At 43.3% G+C, this 19,689-nt stretch overlaps 3 protein-coding genes across 3 annotated transcripts; 1 reads left to right on the forward strand and 2 right to left on the reverse strand.

Moving 5' to 3' along the window:
• Positions 1 to 1,992: 1,992 nt before the first annotated feature.
• dus2 (dihydrouridine synthase 2) lies at positions 1,993 to 6,794 on the reverse strand. Its single transcript, XM_058075543.2, has 16 exons — positions 6,691 to 6,794; positions 6,080 to 6,215; positions 5,958 to 6,003; positions 5,766 to 5,857; positions 5,662 to 5,705; positions 5,514 to 5,574; positions 5,395 to 5,442; positions 5,256 to 5,321; positions 5,115 to 5,185; positions 4,946 to 5,032; positions 4,696 to 4,864; positions 4,507 to 4,628; positions 4,301 to 4,441; positions 4,142 to 4,229; positions 3,593 to 3,666; positions 1,993 to 3,508 (listed from the first exon to the last, which is right to left on the reverse strand). The coding sequence occupies exons 2-16, from the start codon at positions 6,194 to 6,196 to the stop codon at positions 3,250 to 3,252; spliced, it is 1,485 nt and encodes a 494-aa protein (XP_057931526.2). The 5' UTR covers positions 6,197 to 6,215; positions 6,691 to 6,794; the 3' UTR covers positions 1,993 to 3,249.
• Positions 6,789 to 15,139, reverse strand: slc7a10b (solute carrier family 7 member 10b). The gene is made up of 11 exons (XM_058075285.2): positions 14,972 to 15,139; positions 12,823 to 13,027; positions 10,960 to 11,111; positions 10,292 to 10,417; positions 10,064 to 10,217; positions 9,655 to 9,778; positions 9,483 to 9,586; positions 9,324 to 9,420; positions 7,914 to 8,063; positions 7,673 to 7,850; positions 6,789 to 7,607 (listed from the first exon to the last, which is right to left on the reverse strand). The coding sequence occupies exons 1-11, from the start codon at positions 15,078 to 15,080 to the stop codon at positions 7,483 to 7,485; spliced, it is 1,524 nt and encodes a 507-aa protein (XP_057931268.2). The 5' UTR covers positions 15,081 to 15,139; the 3' UTR covers positions 6,789 to 7,482.
• A 483-nt stretch (positions 15,140 to 15,622) lies between these two features.
• faap24 (FA core complex associated protein 24) lies at positions 15,623 to 19,529 on the forward strand. The gene is made up of 4 exons (XM_058075288.2): positions 15,623 to 15,895; positions 16,467 to 16,609; positions 16,682 to 16,837; positions 18,187 to 19,529. The coding sequence occupies exons 1-4, from the start codon at positions 15,775 to 15,777 to the stop codon at positions 18,433 to 18,435; spliced, it is 669 nt and encodes a 222-aa protein (XP_057931271.2). The 5' UTR covers positions 15,623 to 15,774; the 3' UTR covers positions 18,436 to 19,529.
• The last annotated feature ends 160 nt before the right edge of the window (positions 19,530 to 19,689 follow it).

Below are 19,689 nucleotides of genomic sequence, written 5' to 3' on the forward strand. Positions count from 1 at the left end.
GTAGGTTTAAAAAAATGCCCATTCTCCTTATGTCTCCGGACAAACACAAGTAAATGGTTAGTTTTGGGTGGGAGTGCCACCCGCTATGTCAATAACTGCTTATGTCAACGTCAGTCAGCCAGTCCGAGAGGCGTCGAGATGAGCAGGTTCCACTGTAGTATTTTAGCGTGTGACCTCCGCCATTGGAGTGTGATGGAAGCCTCTCAGTGCCTGGATTTCACAAGGAGGCATTTCATCTCCCTTTACCTTATCGGTGGTCTGAAATCTCCCAAATTTTCTGGAATGCAGTAAACAATGTTCTTCAAAGTTTGTCAACGTTTCAAGTTGACTGAGAAAATAGTTCTGTGAGTGAAGAGTCGGGCTGAGATGTAAAGTATTTTTATGAATGTAAACGTTGAAAGCATGGACACAAAAGATCCATCGAAGCAGACTTAGTGGAACTGTTCTAACGAGCCAAGTTGGGTTTTCGGCGGACAGGACCATTGCTTGACTTTGGCTGCAACCTTTCCTGAATATGACTTGAACACACATGCAGAGTCCAAACACGTACATGAATGTACCGTGCACACACCTGTACATATCAACAACAACAACAACAACACCTGCAGTTCTACATGCACAAAAACATCTAATCCTTCTGCATGTGACTTATTTAGTTAGAATCCTGAATGTAATTGTTTAACATGGGAGTACTACTACGCAACTTTAATGCTACTTTAAAGGTCTGACAAACGCTTAGTTGTGGAAAAAAAAAAAAAAGCCAACCTTCTCTTCTTCTGGGCTGTGCTTCTGTTTGTTTACGTCGTTACCAAGATGACGCTGTATAACTGACTTAACTTTGTTTAACGTTTGTTTGGCAACTTATATCAGCCGTCTTCTTCCGATATTTCAACTTGTCTCTTTCTCTCTGGTACAAGTAGAAGTGCTGCAGATTCCGTTATTGTAAAAGGAAACCAGCCTGGTGGTCATCCATTAAAGTACCCTCAACTCTAAAGGTGTTTTTGTGTCATTTGTTTTTACATGATATTTCATATATTATTCAAATTAAGGGTCATATTTACTATTCAGTTATGTTTTTTCTATTAGCACAGTGTATTCAAAATATATATAAATATGCACACTTTTGGGCAGTAAAACTTGAATGTTATCTTGAATACTGTTTATAGTATATTTTTGTGCTTTATACTGTAATTATATATAATTGCAAAAATCCTGCATCTTCTCGATTTTATTTTTATTACTTCACATTTTCACTTTTTTTTTAATAATGGTAACTTGTATAGGCACTATCTGCAGGCGGATAAAGTTCTACAAAGAAAAACCAGCAGAGGGCACTGCCTCACAATTCACATTTTGTAAGCACAATACTGAATACTGGATGCATTTAGTTTTTACTACGTAAAAAAGATTTTAAAATATGGTTCATAAAGGTGAGCGGCATGTCAAAAGGTTTAAAGTGTGAAAAATTGGCCCTTTTAGAGCATTTTATCAGTGCATCCATCATTCGCGGTACAGCATTCAGCATTTAAATAGCACATGGCGCTACTGGGTGTGCAGATGAAAAGGAGTGCTGCTACAGTGAATCCATCAGAGGGCGCTGCCGCACAAGTCAATTTGATTGAACATGTTCGAGCAGAAAGATGCTTTCAACAACGTGACTAGGGTTCAATTCCACTCTCGGCCATCTCTGTGTGGAGTTTGCATGTTCTCCCCGTGCATGCGTGGGTTTTCTCCGGGTACTCCGGTTTCCTCCCACATTCCAAAAACATGCTTGGTTAATTGGCGACTCCAAATTGTCCATAGGTATGAATGTGAGTATGAATGGTTGTTTGTCTATATGTGCCCTGTGATTGGCTGGCGAAGATAGCTGGGATATGCTCCAGCGACCCTCGTGGGGAGAAGCGGTAGAAAATGAATGAATAAATGAAAAGATGCTTTCAAACAAATTTGAGAAGCATATTATGAAGTTGACAGGATCAAAAATATGAGATTTTATTGCATATCATGGGTGCATCCATTATTCGTGGGTTTTGTTTTTTTTTGCTATTTCTTCTAAGACCGCGAATGGCGAAAACAAGGGATGTTGGAATTATCGGTAGTGGAGGAAACACCACAAGTTCATGTGTGATCATTTCTCCTCATATCAGGGGCGTAACATTACACATATGGGTATCGGAAATTGAGAGTTGAACAATGTTGGCATATCGGTTTTCGGGGAAAAAACAATTCCTAGAAAACGTATACTGTGCGCAGACTGTAGAAAGTTTGTGCAATACCACCTGTGGCCATGCAGCGGTGCTAATGAGTCACATTTCAGGAGCAGGTCCCCGTGCAGATTATGACATGCAAAATCAACTGTGTAGCTGGCCATTAGGAGGTATTCTGTGAAGTGAGTTTAGTGGGTTAGCGAGCAGTGCTGAGTGGAAGCCCAAACTTGCCTATTCAGTGAAGGTAGCGCTCTTTTAAAGCAGCTGTATCACCGTGGTAATTTAGGCTAAAAATAATTTTGTTTATAATTTCATAGCATGCATGTTAGGTTAATTGTCCATAGGTATGAATGTGAGTGTGAATGGTTGTTTGTCTATATGTGCCCTGTGATTGGCTCTCCTAAGCGGTACAGAAAATTGATGGATGGTTGATGTTGATGTATATTCAACTCAACAAGCGTCCTTTAATTTGCAGCATCATAGCCTAACTTTAACGAATTGGTTTGTGTGTTAAGCACGTACATTTACACTCAGTACAAGCAAAAATATGAGTCCTTAGTGCATGTTGGCATGAAGACAAGTTGCTTGATTTGGTGACAATTAAGCTTCCATGTCTGTGGAGATAGTGGGCCATCATTTATTGTATACATCAGCCCCTTGTGTTAATTGCTGCATTGAAATAAAAATAAAGAGCAAGGCCTGCATTTCAAACTACAAACCAAAAACACAATCAGAGAAATTAAAAGTACGAACATGCACCCTGAAATTAATTTTGGGAAAAATAAAATCCATTCATGATTTGGTTTCGGGCTGCTCTTGTTAACAAGTCACTGCTCTGACAAACGGATGCATGCACGAAACAAATGATTGTTGGATGAGAACAGAACGGAAGTGACTCCATTAGGCACCATCATGTCAAATGTCTTAAATAAGTAAATCGTCCTGACAGTGAAATCCTGCCCCCTGTTGGCCACAAAGCCCCATCTCAGCAGTAAGTGTTCACCATGCTGAAAGTAAACGATACGTTTTTCAAAACAAAAGTTCATTTGCTCCTTCTTCTGTCAGTAATGTCTTCACAAACTTGACCATTTGCCCCCATGGCCTCCAGCACCTTGCTCCCTCCATGTTCCACTTGTTGTTTCTTCCTCCGCTCCTCCTCTTCGCTGCCATACACCTTCGCCTCCCGCTTCCTCTTGCACACCAGACCACCGTTTCCCTCGCCGATGCGGCCTTCTGGAATCCCGAGAGCTCTCAGACAAACAATGGCGGCCGCCTGCTCTGCAAACTTCTTTGACTTCTCCCTAGAAGAGGACGGAGACAACAACACACGAGGATAATGAAAATGACGTAAATTAACTTTTTTTTGTACTTTTAACCTGACTGACCAAAGAGAAGGTCGGTACGTCTTGTTGTCTACGGTGACGGTGGACTGGAAGGATCGATCCTGCGGACGCTGCACCTGGAGGCGCACAAACACTTTCAGTGATAAAACGGAGACATTTTGGTCTTCTTTTAAGATTAAGATATGCCTTTATTCGTCCCTCAGTGGGGAAATTTGTATGGCACAGCAGCAAGAGTACAGAGTCAGTTAAGCAGTACAAAATACACAATATAGAAAAATAAACAATATAAACAACCCAAGTATTAACAAAATCAACAGTTTTTTCCCAGAGTTATATACAAATACAGTATGTTGACAATATGAAACGAGATGAGATATATGACCAGTCTATACACTGAGATCTTGCTAGTGAGTTAATATGAGGCATTATGGAAATACTTCACATAGAACTTAGTATATTGCATTTAGAGCCCTTAATATTGCACATGGAGGTTGATTAGATATTGCACAGTGAATGGGGTCTGGAGTAACTATACTGACTATAAAAGCAAGTATTACACAGATGTACATAGTGGTGTTTGCTTCTTCTTACCGTCTGATACCGTGGCTGGTCCACCTTCTCCCGTCGGCTCCACTCCAAAAGGAGCATCTTGGGTGTGATCTGAGGCAAATATTCCCGCCTGCCACAAACAAGCACCGACAAGACATCAGAGATTTCACCGCGGACAAACGAGGAGGATCCCAAATGTACCGTTCAAACTTGATTGCCATGGTGGTGACGTCTCCGTCCATGATGAGGCGCTCCGGATGGGCGCCACCCTGTTTGGCATCCCGCCTCGCCTGCAGCTCCTCCTGCGTCTGTTTGTAGAAGTCATGCAGGCCGTACGCCTCGCTGCCAAAGAAGCCATCTTGGTTCCATGTCGCAGATCCTGTGTCTGTGTCACCTGAGTGTCTTACCTGAGCTCAGCGTTGGTTTGGGCGGCATGCACCTTCTTGCCCAAGACAGACTCCACCTTGTCCCGTAGCATCTGGCACAGACAGTACTTGGTGTTGAAGGCATGGTTGTCGTAGCGGATGGCCTGCAACCACACATACGTTGTCATAATGACGGACATCACGTTACCTTTAGCATGGCTGTTAGCGCACATATTTGAGGTATTCATCCATGACTTCCTCCACAGGACGCAGTCCCCCGCCGCTAAACACAGACGGGTTCCACATGGCTGCACGAGCCAACATGACCGACGAGGCCCCTGTCGCTTCCCTGAAGGCCTCGATGTCGGCGTGGGTTTTGACCAGGTCCAGAGAACCCCCACTGCATGAGACCGCCATCATGCCATCATTATCAAATAGGTGTAGTGAGAAGACGGAAGTAGGGCGTGGCGGTTTGGCTTACTTGGCGATGACGGGGATAGAAACGGCTTGAGTCACGGCGTGGATGTAGTCGCAGTGGACCGGGTGTCTGGGGCGCTCCTCCTTAAACCTGACAATCACACGTAGACGGTTGGCTCAAAAATCCTCTATGAGTGCAATCCGTGTTGCCATGGCAAACAGGCACAACGCACCTGCCATGGACGGCGATCGCAGCGACACCGGTCTTCTCGATTCGCCGCACCAGAGAAAGTGTATCCTCCAGCTGAAAGCGCACACACAAAACGACATGTGAAGACGATAACAACAGGTATCACCGACGGTTTTTGTCTTACCGAAGGCAGGATTCGGATCTTACACGTCACAGGCACAGAAACTCCTGAGACAAGCTTCCCGAGGATCTACAAGGAATGTTGTTGCACATGCAATTTAGACATTCAAAGCCATCGAGACGTTTATTTGATATCCACTCACAGCCTTGATCTTGTCAGGATCGGACAGAAGAGCAGCACCCATCCCGCCCTAAAGTACGGGTCACACGTCAACTTGAGATCAAAGGTCAGTGACAGGCACGCCACAGAGGGGAGACTGACCTTTGTGGAGTATTCCTTAGGACAACCCATGTTAACATCAATGCCGGCGACATCTTTTTCCCTGCAACACAAGTTTACTTCAAGTTGACTGACTTGCTCTATGAGCAGTGTAGTACACTTTTTATTAGAACTATTTAATAAAACTCACACAAGTCGGGCCACAGTGAGCGCTCGGTCCGGGTCCGCCGTCCCCTGTAACAACCAAAAGATGATGCAGCTGAATGTAGAAGACACACACGCGTCCCATCTCACCATCTGGAAGATCACTCGCTGCTTCTCCTTCTCACAAGTCCGGAACATCACGCGGTCATCCGGAGCCACGAAATCCACCGTCTGCAAGACATCTGGCGAGCACGCACGCAAACATCATGCACGCTTGATTCTGCAATGCCCCACCATTGCTTTTATTGTTAGTATTTGTATTGTCGCCGTGAGTGCCCTCACCGTTTTCCACCCTCTGACACTGAGCCATCTTGATGTCAATCAGCTCCTGGAAGACAGAGTCAAGGTCATCACTTATGGACTTCTCAACTTTGACCTCTCAACTCCGTCGTCTCCATCCTGACCTCGCTGTAGACCAAATCGGCTCCGTAGTCCAGTGCCAACAACCTCATGGGCAGCGTGCCCACCCGGACCATGGGGGCCAAGGCGATGATATTTCTGAAGCTCAGCCTGTCCGCCATCAGGGCGAGTTAATTCATCCTATTACAGCAACACATCATCTCCTGTTCAGACCTCCAATACAAAACCCAAGTCATTCAATGTCAAGCATACAGTGCAGCTCAAATTCACAAAAACATGAACTTAAACAATAACAACAGCAAACAAAACTATAAAACATATGTATGTCACCTATAGAGCAATACAGATCATTAAATTATACCTAAAACTTTAATTATACAGAATTAACTTCCATGAAACTAACCCAAATGGACACCGAAGTAACTGCATTATTTTAGAAAAAAGATTCAATGTCAATGCGCTTGTCGGTCTGTTGACACCGGAAGAAGACGAAAACATGAACTTTTCTCAGCGGACTCTGGCAGCGCAGGGGTTTGATGCTAACATTTTAGCTGCTCTACTAGCAAAAATATCGATACGTGGTGAATCAACATACAAACAAATTATATAAAACTGGGTACTTTCAGAGTGTTACATTTAATCCATGTCAACTCACCGACATACAAAAATGTCAAAGTACCGCCGAAGGCGGCTAAAAATGCGCCCATGCACTCGTCATGCAATGTGCAGCTCGCTGGTGTACTTCCTGTTTTGGTGACGTCATCGCGCCCGACCGACCGTAGAGCTACACTACATAGAAACGACGGGAAACGGTGAGACACAGATCAGCAAAAACACATGCTCTTATATCTGATCAATTGTAGTCTTTACGACTTTAAAAACATGAATGAAATACCATTAGGTTGCACTTTATTTATTGTGCTGCTACTGTTATTTACAGCAAAGATCCTCTGTCAAAACTTTACAAATAATTTACAGTGAAAAAGGAAACACGATGACACCAAAAAACGGCCATCTTTAGCTCTTTAGATGAGGAAATGATTTTTAAAACACACTTCTACTTATTTCTGACAGGTGAGGAGTTGGATCACAGACGACCAAAGTGCTTGTGAAATATTTGCAGGTTGCATACAATAGAAAATATCCTACAGTCTAAACTAGTTAGTCAGTTAGTGAGCAACATTTCAAGTACATTTTGCCTAACTTAGCAGGCTAACTGAGCCTAAAAATGTGTAGAAAGCAAAGACTACTGGCTTAAGAGGATTTTTTTATGCTTGTTGGATGTTGCAAAAGAAACTGTGGTGACACCTAACTAGTTGAAGTCAAGCACTTTTGAGAGGGAAAGAAAAGTCGTACTGTTGACGAGTCCAATAATGTCAAAAACACACAGGATGCTCTCACAGTCGGAGTGAACAGAACATAACCAAAGATGTGCCCAGTTTGACTTTTAGGAGCGGGCAGACAAACTGTCAGACGATAGCTCGGTCCACTCTGAAGGGTCGACCACCTCGATGGGGTCAAACTGAGGAAAGACCACGAAACACAGCCTCTGGCCCACATAGGTCACAGTCTCTGCACGACAACAGCAGCGGTAAGGATAATGTTTTCACGGCAATGCAGAAAGTGTGAAGACTCACCAATTAGCTTATCGACACACTTTGGTTTCTTTTTCCAATAGACCCCCAATAAGTAGACGGGCACGCCAGTTAGCATGATGACCAGGCCCACGCCACACACCAGCGGTTCCGAGTAGAGACTGAAACCCAGCAGCAGCGCCCAAAACATCAGGTAGCATACGGGCACCAACAGCCTGACCTGCAACAAAGCACAAGTCACATGATGAAACCCATGTGATGCAAATGACTGGGAAGGCTGTACCTTGATGGGTCGATACAGAGCGGGTTTCCTCCAGCGGTAGAAGAGCAGGCCCGCGATAGTGACGCCATATGACAGGTAGTTGATGAAGGACACGTAGTTGATGAGGTTGTGCGTCTCGCCAATGCAGAGGATCACGGTGGCTGCCGTGCACTGCAACATGCACTCGTTTAGTATCATTAAAGGTCGTCTATTCCACAATTCTGTATACAAAAGTGTGGTGAGACCAGCCATGTAGTTTGGTATAGAGCAGTGGTCTCAAACACGCGGCACTAGTTTGAAGCCCCCGCCTTGATATGAAAGTTTAATGTTATTGATATGGATGCTGTATGGTATCATGTACCCAGAAAAAATTATTACGTTTGATTAATGTTCATGTTAAAGGTTAAATAACTGTTAATAGTTATCCTCCCTATCCGTGTGGAAGCGGTAAGTTTTTGGCTATTTAAGTTTAAAGGAAATAACTTGAAAGCTACCGTTTAGATCGCTAGCTCTCTAGTTTGTGAGTTAGCATGTGTCTCAAGACCCTGCAGTTGCGCAATATGTTGTAAATAAAAAAAGTATAAATGTGACTATAGTCGTGTTTTGTCATGTCTACAGGGCTCTAATAATGCTTTGTTAATTTTAATCTGAAAAAAATTATTTGTCTACCCACCAACTATATGTGGTTTCTTAAGTTTTTATTATTTGCCGTTTTATTATTATTATTATATTTTTTTATTACTGATTGATTGATTTTCTTTATTCTTGATTTGTTTATTTATTTTTCATCTTATTTTGTGCAGAAAAATTAAAATTAAAATATTTGAGAACAGTGGAATGTTTTATCAGAGCTTTTATTGTAAAAAATGGGAACCAAAGCACTGAAAAAGTTTGTATATTTTTCTGTTTTTAATAAATAAGTTTTTGTTTTTTTTTTTGGAAAACCTGATGCGGCCCAGCCTTGCCCAGACCCTAGCTCCAGTGGCCCCCAGGTAAATTGAGTTTGAGACCCCTGGTCTAGAGACAGTGCCACTGAGGAAAAGACAAAAAGCAGTGAATATATTAGTAGAAGGATGCTGCGTTTAGAGCTGCCAGGTAGGAGGCGTAGAGGAAGACCAAAGAGGAGGTTTATGGATGTAGTGAAGGAGGACATGAGGGTAGTTGGTGTGAGAGAGACAGATGTAGAAGACAGGTTGGATGGAGGAGGTTGATTTGCTGTGGCGACCCCTGAAGGGGAAAGCCCAAAGAGAAAGAACAAGAGCCTGTTTTCGAAGACCAAATGTGAGAAAAATCAATGAACTTTCTCACTCATTTGCTCAACTTTTGAGAGAGGAGGCGTCTTTTCATGAAAAACCTTCTTCCTCATGGACATGAACCACCTTGTGTATACACTTTGTAATAGCATGCATGTAGTGACGAGCTTGAACATACGCAGACCAACAGGGCGGGGATGGGCGTGCACTTTTTGACGTGGATCATGGCCAGGAGGCTAGGAAGGTGACCCTCCCTGGCCCCGGAGAAGCACAACCTGTAGGGCAGAAAGGGCATCAGCAAACACATGAGAAAGCAGATGGAAGAAGCAGCGCTCACCTGGAGGAAGTGAACAGGTAGCCGTTGATGCCTCCGAAGGTGGACAGAGCCACGGAGATGGGCATGATGATTGAGAACATTCCCAGCAGCTTCTCACCAAATGTCTGAATGAAAGAGTCAAAAAGTCAGTGACTTAGTGACCCTTTGTTGCTTGTCCGCCGAGAAGACTCACCACAGCCACGGCATTGGAGGAGAGCAGCTCCTCAGGAGACATGGATGAGAAGTAGGCCAGGTTGGTCAACGTGTACACCAAAGTCACCAGAGGGATGGAGATGTAGATGGCGCGAGGTAGATTCCTGAAGGAGGGAGGACAATGAAACATGAACTTTGATGATGGAATTGGAATGATGGAGGCGTGAAGGCCGAGATGAACGATTTAGAAACAAGAACATCAGAGGAACAGTCCAAGTTAGACGTCTGTGAGACTGAGATGAGAAGCTCTCTAAATATGGTTAGAAAGAGCTGACAGAGGAAGAGGCAAAGAAGATGGAAACATGTGATCATCTATGGTGACCCCGAACGGAACAAGTCCAAAGCAGAAGAAGAATGATGGAGGAGTTGTTGGCAATACCAGTAGTCACCTTCTAGGCTCCACCACTTCCTCTGTCACATAGTTGAGGAAGTTCCAGCCGCTGAAGGCAAAGGAGGCCTGCAGGAAGGCCAGAGCCATCTGACCCACGGAGGGTGTCCTGTCCAAGGAGAAAACCACCTGTGGGTTCAGTGCCTCAAAGTTCCCTGCAAAGGCGGAGAAGAAAAATGATAATATGAGCTCCCAATTTAGCCTCAAGTAAAAGAATAGGACGTTTTACCTTTGAAGATCTGGACCAGGCCCACCACAATGATGAGGCCGAGAGCCATCAGCTTGCCCACGGTGAAGATATCCTGGATCCGGGTGGCCATGCGCACGCTGGAGCAGTTCACCCATGTCAACAGCACTAGATGCAGCATTCGACAACATGTTAGCATCATCATTAGCATCTTCGGCATACTTCCTCCATCTCTCCATACTACAGTTGTTCCTCCTCTCCACCACCGTTCTTCTCCTCTATCCTTCCTTTTTCTCCATTGCACCATCCTTTAGTTGGGGAGTGGGTTGCCATGGTTTCAAGAATGCAGGCTAGTTTGGGCTCATCCATCAATGTCATGTGCTCTCATGGTGGCCTGGCTCTCTAGCACAAAGACGACTTGTTAAGCAGACTAAACAAATTGTTTCCGTTGCGAAGGGGCAAACAAAACGTGACAACGCTTCCTACTTCTTTTATCAGCCCCCCCTTCCCCCACCCCAATCCACTGAGGAAGCCAACCTCACCTTTCAGCGGTCAATGGCACAAATAAACGTGAGCGACATTGATGGAGGTAGAAGTTTTTTTGGTTGGTAGGTTTTCAGGTAACTAACTAACGTACTGTGGCACTGTAACAAGGTGATGTGAAAAAGAATGATGACTTGACATGTGTCTGCGTGTGTGTCATCACTCACAGAGGCAGGTGGCTGACAGCATGCGCGTGGCCACATAAGGAGGCGCACACTCGGGAAAGACGGGCTGCAGGACATAGCTGGAAAAGGTGAGTGCGATGACAGCCAGCGTGGTGGGGTACATGATGAGCACGGCACTCCAAAGCAGCAGGAACCTGCCACATGTGCAGAGTCGGCACTCTGTGTCACTCATCAGCAGCAACAATAATAACATGAGGTTGTGGCCACATCATTAGGTACACCATCTAATGCGTTCCAATGCAAGAGCTGCATTCACAAACTATGATGGGGCAAAATAGTAGAAGCGGTTGATCACACAGAAGTGACTTTTTAAAGATGTTCTAACCCTAAAATGAGTCCCTAGATCAGGGGTGGGCAAACTACCACATCAAGCAACATGACTTGCAGTGCTGTTGTGTCACGCTGTTGTTGTACAAAACAAACAAAACAACACAACACGTCAACAGGCACAACATGCAAAGTAACCAACCAACTTCACCATGTGGGCATACAAACAAATATCTACACGCAATACCCAAGCCAAAAAAAACCACCCTTATTTTCCTGTTGCAAGGTATGCTGGGTAGCTTGTGGTACTCTTTCTCCCAACAGAGATTGCAAAATACTGTACGTTGAGGATGTTGCCAGAGACGTAAACAAGGAGGAGTTGACATACTCAACTTTATTTGACTTTATTGCTCATAGTTGCTCATTGTTGTTGAAGCTGGATCACCAAGCATGCCTTGCGGGCATTTGGAAATAACAGTTTTAGGTTAGGCGGCACAGCGGTCTAGTGGTTAGCGCGCGCAGACCTCACAGCTAGGAGACTTGGGTTCAATTCCACCCTCGGCCAATTCCACCCTCGGCCATCTCTGTGTGGAGTTTGCATGTTCTCCCCGTGCATGCGTGGGTTTTCTCCGGGTACTCCGGTTTCCTCCCACATTGCTAGGTTAATTGATAAAAGGTATGAATGTGAGTGTGAATGGTTGTTTGTCTGTGTGCCCTGTGATTGGCTGGCCACCAGTACAGGGTGTACCCTGCCTCTAGATAGGCTCCAGAACCCCCGCGACCCTCGTGAGGAAAAGCGGTAGAAAATGAATGAATGAATGGAGTTTTAAGTTAGGCATTATCTTTAGTGCTTTGTTGTTAACTGGCTGTGGATGTGTCTTTTTTTTTTAAGTATGTTGTTCAGTTTGATGCCACCTACGTATATACAGTATAGACCGCCCCTCCACCAAATTTTTTAACCCACTATGGCCCACGAGTGAAAGGGTTTGCCCAGAATGTAGCTCTTACCACTTTACCGCTTTTCATGACCTCATGCAGGTTAAAAATCCTTCCTTGTGGATATGATACCACCTCCGACCCACCTGTAGCTACATGAGCTTTCCCGTGTACAAGTCCACCACTTTGTAAAAAAGCTTAAGATCTTAAAATGCAGCCTGTTGCTCTGCCAACTATACGTCAGTCATGTTGAGTTGTGAGGTTATGGGTTTCATCATTTTGTTGGTCTTCAGCATGTAAGTGTTTGCACTGTATAGCTCACATAGTTATGCTATTGTTACTAATGTTGTCCTTCTGCCCTGCGCATTAGTGTTATATTGTTGTATTTGATATATGGCGTCTATTATGTTGGATAAGTACAGAGTTACAGTGTATATGTAAAAACACAATAAAACTTATGGAGACAAACAAACACAGCTCATTAGCATTAATGAGACACATCAAACGGTGTGCTTCCTGTAGGGCCTTTTTAAACTGTCTAAATTCTAGCATCAATGCCTGATGTTGGCATAAGACACAACAATATGGGACCTTTAAGTAAAGACAACATGTCAGAAGAGTAGCCATAACCTTCTGACTCACCCCATGAGACCACCAAATATTTCGGTCACGTAGGCGTAGTCGCCGCCTGATTTGGGGATGGTGACGCCCAGTTCGGCGTAGCATAAGGAACCCAGGGCAGCGATGCATCCTCCTAGCAGCCAGACCAGGAGTGCTAGGCCCACTGAGCCCGAATGCTCCAAGACACCTTTGGGAGAGATGAAGATGCCTGAGCCAATGATGTTCCCTGAGGAGGAAGAAGAGGAAGGATGGTTGTCTTACGTTTTATTGATTTTCAAAGATACCACAACTAGAATGGTAAAACTGTATAATAATTAGACGGATCATCGGCTGGAGTGCCCCCTAACCACACACGCACGCTGACAAAGAACTCCCTGTATGAGCTAATGAGTTACAGCACCATCAGTCAGGGCAGGCCCCTCCCACTAGCCACTCCAGTATACGTTAAACGTACAAGAATTCAGGACGCGGCGCTGACAGTCGTGGGGCAGGAGGCAGCCAAGTGGCACAGACAGCCATTACATAAGCGGACATCAGTGATCCACTCTGAACCATCGGGACATGACCCCCTCACCTCGTTTGGCCCCGCCTCTCGCATATGATGCGCAGGAAGCACAGTGAAATGAACAAAAACAAAAGATTCTAGGAGCAGAACGGTGGCGGCATGTACAAAGAACCCTACTGATCTTCTTCACATTCTCAGCTGTAAGAACCCTGTTTATTTGGACTGTTGACAGACACTGTAAAGCCAATGGAATTGAGTTCATAGGTCAAATGTTCTTTGTAGCTTATATATGTATGTCAGAGCAGCAAACACTGTATACTCCACTCCGGCCTCAGGCATCAAGTCATTTATTTATTTTTTAAAATGTTCATTTTCAGTATATTCAAGTCAAGAATACACAACAACGCAACATTTTGACATTGACGTTATCGTCAATCCACAGTACCATACACAATATTACCATAACTCTACATTGTTAATAAAATGCTAAAGTGTTATCCTAAGCATCGTTATCATTGTTACATTATTTTTTTATACTGTACATCAGGGGTCTCAAAATCAATTTACTTGAGGGCCACTGGAGCTAGGGTCTGGGCGAGGCTGGGCTGCATTAGGTTTTCAAAAAAAAAAAAAAAAACGCATTTATTAAAAACAGAAAAATGAATAAACTTTGCTTTTGTTACGATTTTCTACAAGAAAAGCTCTGATAAAACCTTCCACTGTTCTCAAATATCTTAATTTTTATTTTTGTACACAAAATAAGATGAAAAATAAATAAACAAATCAAGAATAAAGAAAATCAATCAATCAGTAAAAAATAAATATAATAATAATAATAATAAAACGGGAAATAATAAAAACTTAAGAAACCACATATAGTTGGTGGGTAGACAAATTATTTTTTCAGATTAAAATGAGCAAAGTAGTATTAGAGCCCTGTAGACATGACAAAACACGACTATAGTCACATTTATACTCTTTTTATTTACAACATATTGCGCAACTGCAGTGTCTTGAGACATGCTAACTTGCAAACTAGAGAGCTAGCGACCTAAACGGTAGCCTTCAAGTTATTTCCTTTAAACTTAAATAGCCAAAAACGTACCACTTCCACATGGATAGGGAGGATAACTATTAACAGTTATTTAACCTTTAACATGAACATTAATCAAACGTAATAATTTTTTCTGGGTACATGATACCATACAGCATCCATATCAAACTTGCGCGGGCCGCACTAACATAAAACTTTCATATCAAGGCGGGGGGCTCAAACTAGTGTCTCGCGGGCCGCGTGTTTGAGACCCCTGCTGTACATTGTTATAATGTTTTTTAAAAACACAACCAAACAAGAAAACTAACAACAAAAGTTGAATAAAAGAGCAAACAGGCATAATAGTTGCTATTAATAACACTGATTATATTACTAAATTTAACACGTTAACTGATTGAACTGTTTTGATCTGATGTTTATGTACATAGATTAGTTTGATTTTGTTTACAAAATTAAAAATACCAAAATGATTAGATTTTTCGGTATGTGGCCCTCAGTGGAAAATATTTGGACACTCACAACTGTACTTTGCTTAATTACTCCACAGTGTTGTGACAAGCCTCCATTGTTAGCAATACATGAAGTAAGGCTACATTCTACAAGTTGTTCACCTATTATGATGGTGCAAGCGCTCAGCAGCCCAATCTCCTTCTTCAGGGTCACTCGGTCCGGGACCTTGTTCTTCCCCTGGCGCGGCCCGGAACACTTCTGACCGTCCATGTCCGCCTTCCCGGGTCCGCACAGTCCCAATCCTCCTTCCAATCCTCCCAGTGCTCTCTCCTCTCCGCATTCATTCACTCTCAATGGGCTGCGCTTGCGCAACAACCTGCGGCTGTTCAGGCTTGAATGTTAAATAGCCGCATCTCACCGTGAGACGTTCAGGGACGCCCCGGGGAGACGACATTGGAAAAAAAAGATAAATTAAGAAAATAAACATCGGTCGTGTCCAAACATTCAAAGACATTCAAAGTGCTATGTCAAGTGGAAGAGCACACTTCTTTCACAGAAAACTTTAGTTCATCAAAGTTAAATACAAAAATATTTAAAATACAAACGTATATGAACCAAAATGTTTATTTCTTGAACTATATTATAAGACTCCAAGACTCCAATCTTAATATACAAGTTAAATATGTATTGAAAATGTGCATTACTTTAATGTGCTTTTTATTATCACTTATGTACATATTGAGAAGTTTGATCGTCGAAGATCGATGGAGCTGGGTGGTGTTGTACTCCGGTCCTCAAGGGGGCGACATGGGGCGCGTGGTTCATTTAAAACAAAATATAAAGGCATGGCGCCACATAACAAACATTTAGCTTCGCCGTTGCAACTCAACTTTATTTATGGAATTGATTTTCGCTTTTCATCTTCTTGAAACAAATCAGTTAGTCGGCGTTTGGGTGGAGCGGGATGCTGGCACACTTTGGCTGCACTATGGAAGACAAAAAAGCGACTTTGAGTGTACCTTCCTACGGGCACGTCATTGCTAGCGAGAAATGGAGAGACTCGTCCCTCATTCAAAACTTGAAGGGTAAATAAATGGAAGGTTTACAACGACACGAACTCTGTGTATTTACATATATAGTTTATGTTGTTTGCAGCCGTATATTTTACATCGTGTGACGTGATGATTAGTCTGTTGGTGTGTCTCTCCTAATATGTCTTTCCTGTTCGCTTGTCTTGACGTTAATAATATCGATTATGGTGACTCGCAACGACCAAACCCTCCAAACCAAAAGCACACAAACAGCTTAAAACGCAGGCAAATATCCTGCAAGATAAAAACCAGACACAAACACCATAAACAACTTCACGTAAGAAATGCTGCAAGTTGACACAGCATAACTGAAGTTTGTCAGGCTACCATGGGAGCCTATTGCTATGTCTGTGTTTGCAGAATTTTTCTTATACATTTTTATTGTCTTATTTATGTGATTGCATTATTTTTGATTTGTCATTTTCATATTGCATTTGTTTTATGATGTTTGTGCATGTTTGGTTTTGGGGCAATTGAACATTGCTTTTTTGTTTGCCCCCGTCGGCCACAGCATAAAATGGGTCATTCCCTCAATGTTGGCATTCCAACTTGATATCTTCTGAAGGTGGAGGTTTGAAAGTCCTTTTCGAGAATGAGCTCGGTGTGGCAGATTTCCTCCTTCCAAACAAGAGCTGCATCCTTTACCTGTCCGAGTGTGACATCATAGCAGGCTCCACCTACAGGAGGAAGTTGGTCCGCTACAGGAATGTGAGTTTAATAAACAAGGAGCTTCTTGTATTTTTCCCCTATGTAATGTGTCTCTCTTTGGTGTTTGTGAAGGCCTGCAGCAACTTCCAGGAGCTTGTGCTAGTGGAAATCACCCGCCTGGGAGAGCAGTACTTCTCCTCTGTTCAGAAGTTTGTTGTCTTTGAGCTGGGACTGATGCTGCTGCCAGTCAGTGGCCAGACTGAGGCCTCTCAGTTCATCGTTCAAATGGTAACAACAAAGTCATGTTGATGCTGTTCAAGCTTCCGGTCCATCTTGAAGGAAACTCACAGTCTCCCTGTACTTCGAGGCGAGTTCCTGGTGGGTGTCGAGTGGAGGGTGGGAGAGATCAATACACAAACCAAGAACCAAGAAAATTTATTCCTGACACCACAAACCTAATACAGACGTCCGGGCTTATCACAGTCCCTGTCGGCCTACCATCTAAGTCGGAAAAAAAGTAGCAAAAAGACCCTTCTCTCCCTGCCCGGCTGTTTTTACATATTTCAGATTGTGCAGATGCATCGACTGGCCAATAAGAAGTTGCCACCGCCCACCTGGACAGCGGTAGATGTTGTCCAGATGCAGAAGGGCCCCCAAATCCTCCTGTAGGTGGCTGCCGCTTGTGAGGGAGCTGCCAATCCTCCCTCACTGATCAGGTGTATGCCCCACCTACACTGTCATGTTTCTATTTGTGTATATAGTTGGCTTTTGTTATTTACACATATATTCTGGTTAGTACTTTGATTATATTTGGTTGCCATTGAAGTTGTTTAATTGCCACTATAGTTAGTTAGTTTTTCATTTACAAGTCATTGGTTTTGTTCCTAATTTCTCATCAGTTTCTCCTTTTTTTGAGGTGATTGGTCGGGGCACAAACATGGAGGCGCGCCCATGTGAGTGCAGGCCAGAGGCTGATCACCTTAATTGGACTCTCCCAAGTGTCACCTGGAGGAGGGGGGGGATTAACTGGGTGTTAGTTTGGTAATCTAAATTGTTTTGTTTAATTGAGTGCTTAAATGTAGACAGGAAGCAAAAGTTGAGTGTGGGACTCTTGAAAGACTTGTAATATAAAAGAAGGGTGTTATAAATGTAAATGGGGTACCTTTTAGACGTATTGCCTCACCCTCTCATTGGGAACTATGGTTGGCCCTTCACGGGTAAAAGGGGCTGGGTGAATTGTTGTGTGTGCTGGGGGAAATGCTGTTGCACGGTCTTGCGAAATAAACTTGAAGAGCTCTCAAGCCAGGCTAGTAAGAGGCCAGTTTTTTCCAACTGAAAATCTTACACCGTTGGTGTCCTCCTGACCTGTAAAGAAACTGCAAGAGATATCTCCCCTTATCCCGTAACTCATGGGGGTGCGTGTCTACTTTGCACAGACACTCTTTGTTCCATATCTGTGTGTAACTAAACCAGTTAACGGGTTATAATAAAGTAGTCAGTCTGATGTGTTGTATATCTGAGCATGTGGGTGTATCAAGCCAAACTGACATGAGTATAATAAACCAAAACAATATAATGAATAATCACCTTCAATCTTTGTCCTTTGGAGGTCACAGAAAATGTTCTTTCTAATGCAGGTTCACGGAGATGGCAGGGACAACCCGTTCAGGAGGAGGACTTCGTCTCGACTTTTGGACCCGCTGGTTCTGGCCCTGGTGCAGCAGGTTCCTGGGGTGGGCCGGGTCAAAGCTCTGGCTTTGCTTCAGCGCTTCTCCAGCATCCATCAGCTCTGTAACGCAGCGGTCTCAGACCTGGAGACGATCGTGGGCCAGGCCACCGCTCAGAACATCCACAACTTCTTCCACAAGTCCAAGGGCACTGGTTAAAATTCTGGGTTCAGTTCAAGAACCGAGGAGCTAATGAATATGTTTCAGTCCTCAGCCATTTCTTCCAGCTCATTTCTTCTTCAAACACACTTTTTCTGACTTCCCATTGGAGTGGACTTTTTTGCTGTACAAGTCAAGTTATTTAGTGTTTGAAGACCCCACCATTTGTTTAAGAGCACTAGGACCCCCGGCCCACCATCATACAATAGATTAGGGGTATTTTGTTACCTGACATGGCTAAAAGTATGAGCTCTATGCATCCATGAATCACATTTGTGTGGCACACTATGCCACCAGGGTGCATGTAAAACAGATTTTTTTTTTTTACTACTATTACTACTCAATACCCTCCACTCAGGCCTCATTCGGACTCCGTCACTCACCCATCAGTGTGTCAGATCATGTGATGGGAGAAAGATGTGTGATAGGTTAAACAGATCCTAAATACAAGATAAGAAGTGGAGCCTGTGGGTGAGTTTGCATGTAATTATTGCGGTGTCTAGACTTGGAGAGGTGCTGACTGAGATAAAATATTAAAATTGTATTTTTATGAAGTGATGGCCATTTAACATTAAAATTAACCATTTGAAATTAAACAGCAAGTTTATTTACTTATTTTTTGTCTCTCATAATAGTTATGCTTTTTTTCCTGCAGCATCTCTTATGTCATATGCAATTAATGTGCAGATTTACCAATGATGTTATCTAGCGAGTTCTACTACATCCGATAGCTACTTTTCTTACTGAGCACTCCAGCTTCTTCCCCAAGGCCGTCACTATGACCAACACTTCAACACATCAATGTTGAGCTCACACACCCAAAAAGTCACTTGAATGTAAATCCTGTTTTATTTAAATGTGATTCATTTGTGTCATTATATTATGCCTTTTGCACATCTCAAAATTAGTTTTAAATTATTCATTTGTGTCGCTCTTTATGTACAGCAGTGGTTCTCAATTGTTTTATGTCATGACCCTACTAGGCTTGAAGGAATGAAGGGACTTATATTTTATCCTTTGTTACAATAATGAATAGTTTTACTTGTTTAGCCGTTATCTAAACTTAAAAGGCAGTTACACCCACACATAGTTCTTTGAGTGATTTGCAGCATCTTAATACACCCACAAATAGGACTCGACACCCACTCGGACTAGGCCTAAGGTGAAAGTGGCCAATTCCTACAGGCTACAGAAATGTTGTCACCCCTAATACCTCTTTTGAAATGAAATCAAATGGGCAAACGTTTACGAAAA

The sequence above is a fragment of the Doryrhamphus excisus genome, linkage group LG1, assembly GCF_037039965.1.
Source record: "Doryrhamphus excisus strain RoL-2023G ecotype Guam linkage group LG1, RoL_Dexc_Guam_v1.1, whole genome shotgun sequence".
Classification (NCBI taxonomy): domain Eukaryota; kingdom Metazoa; phylum Chordata; class Actinopteri; order Syngnathiformes; family Syngnathidae; genus Doryrhamphus; species Doryrhamphus excisus.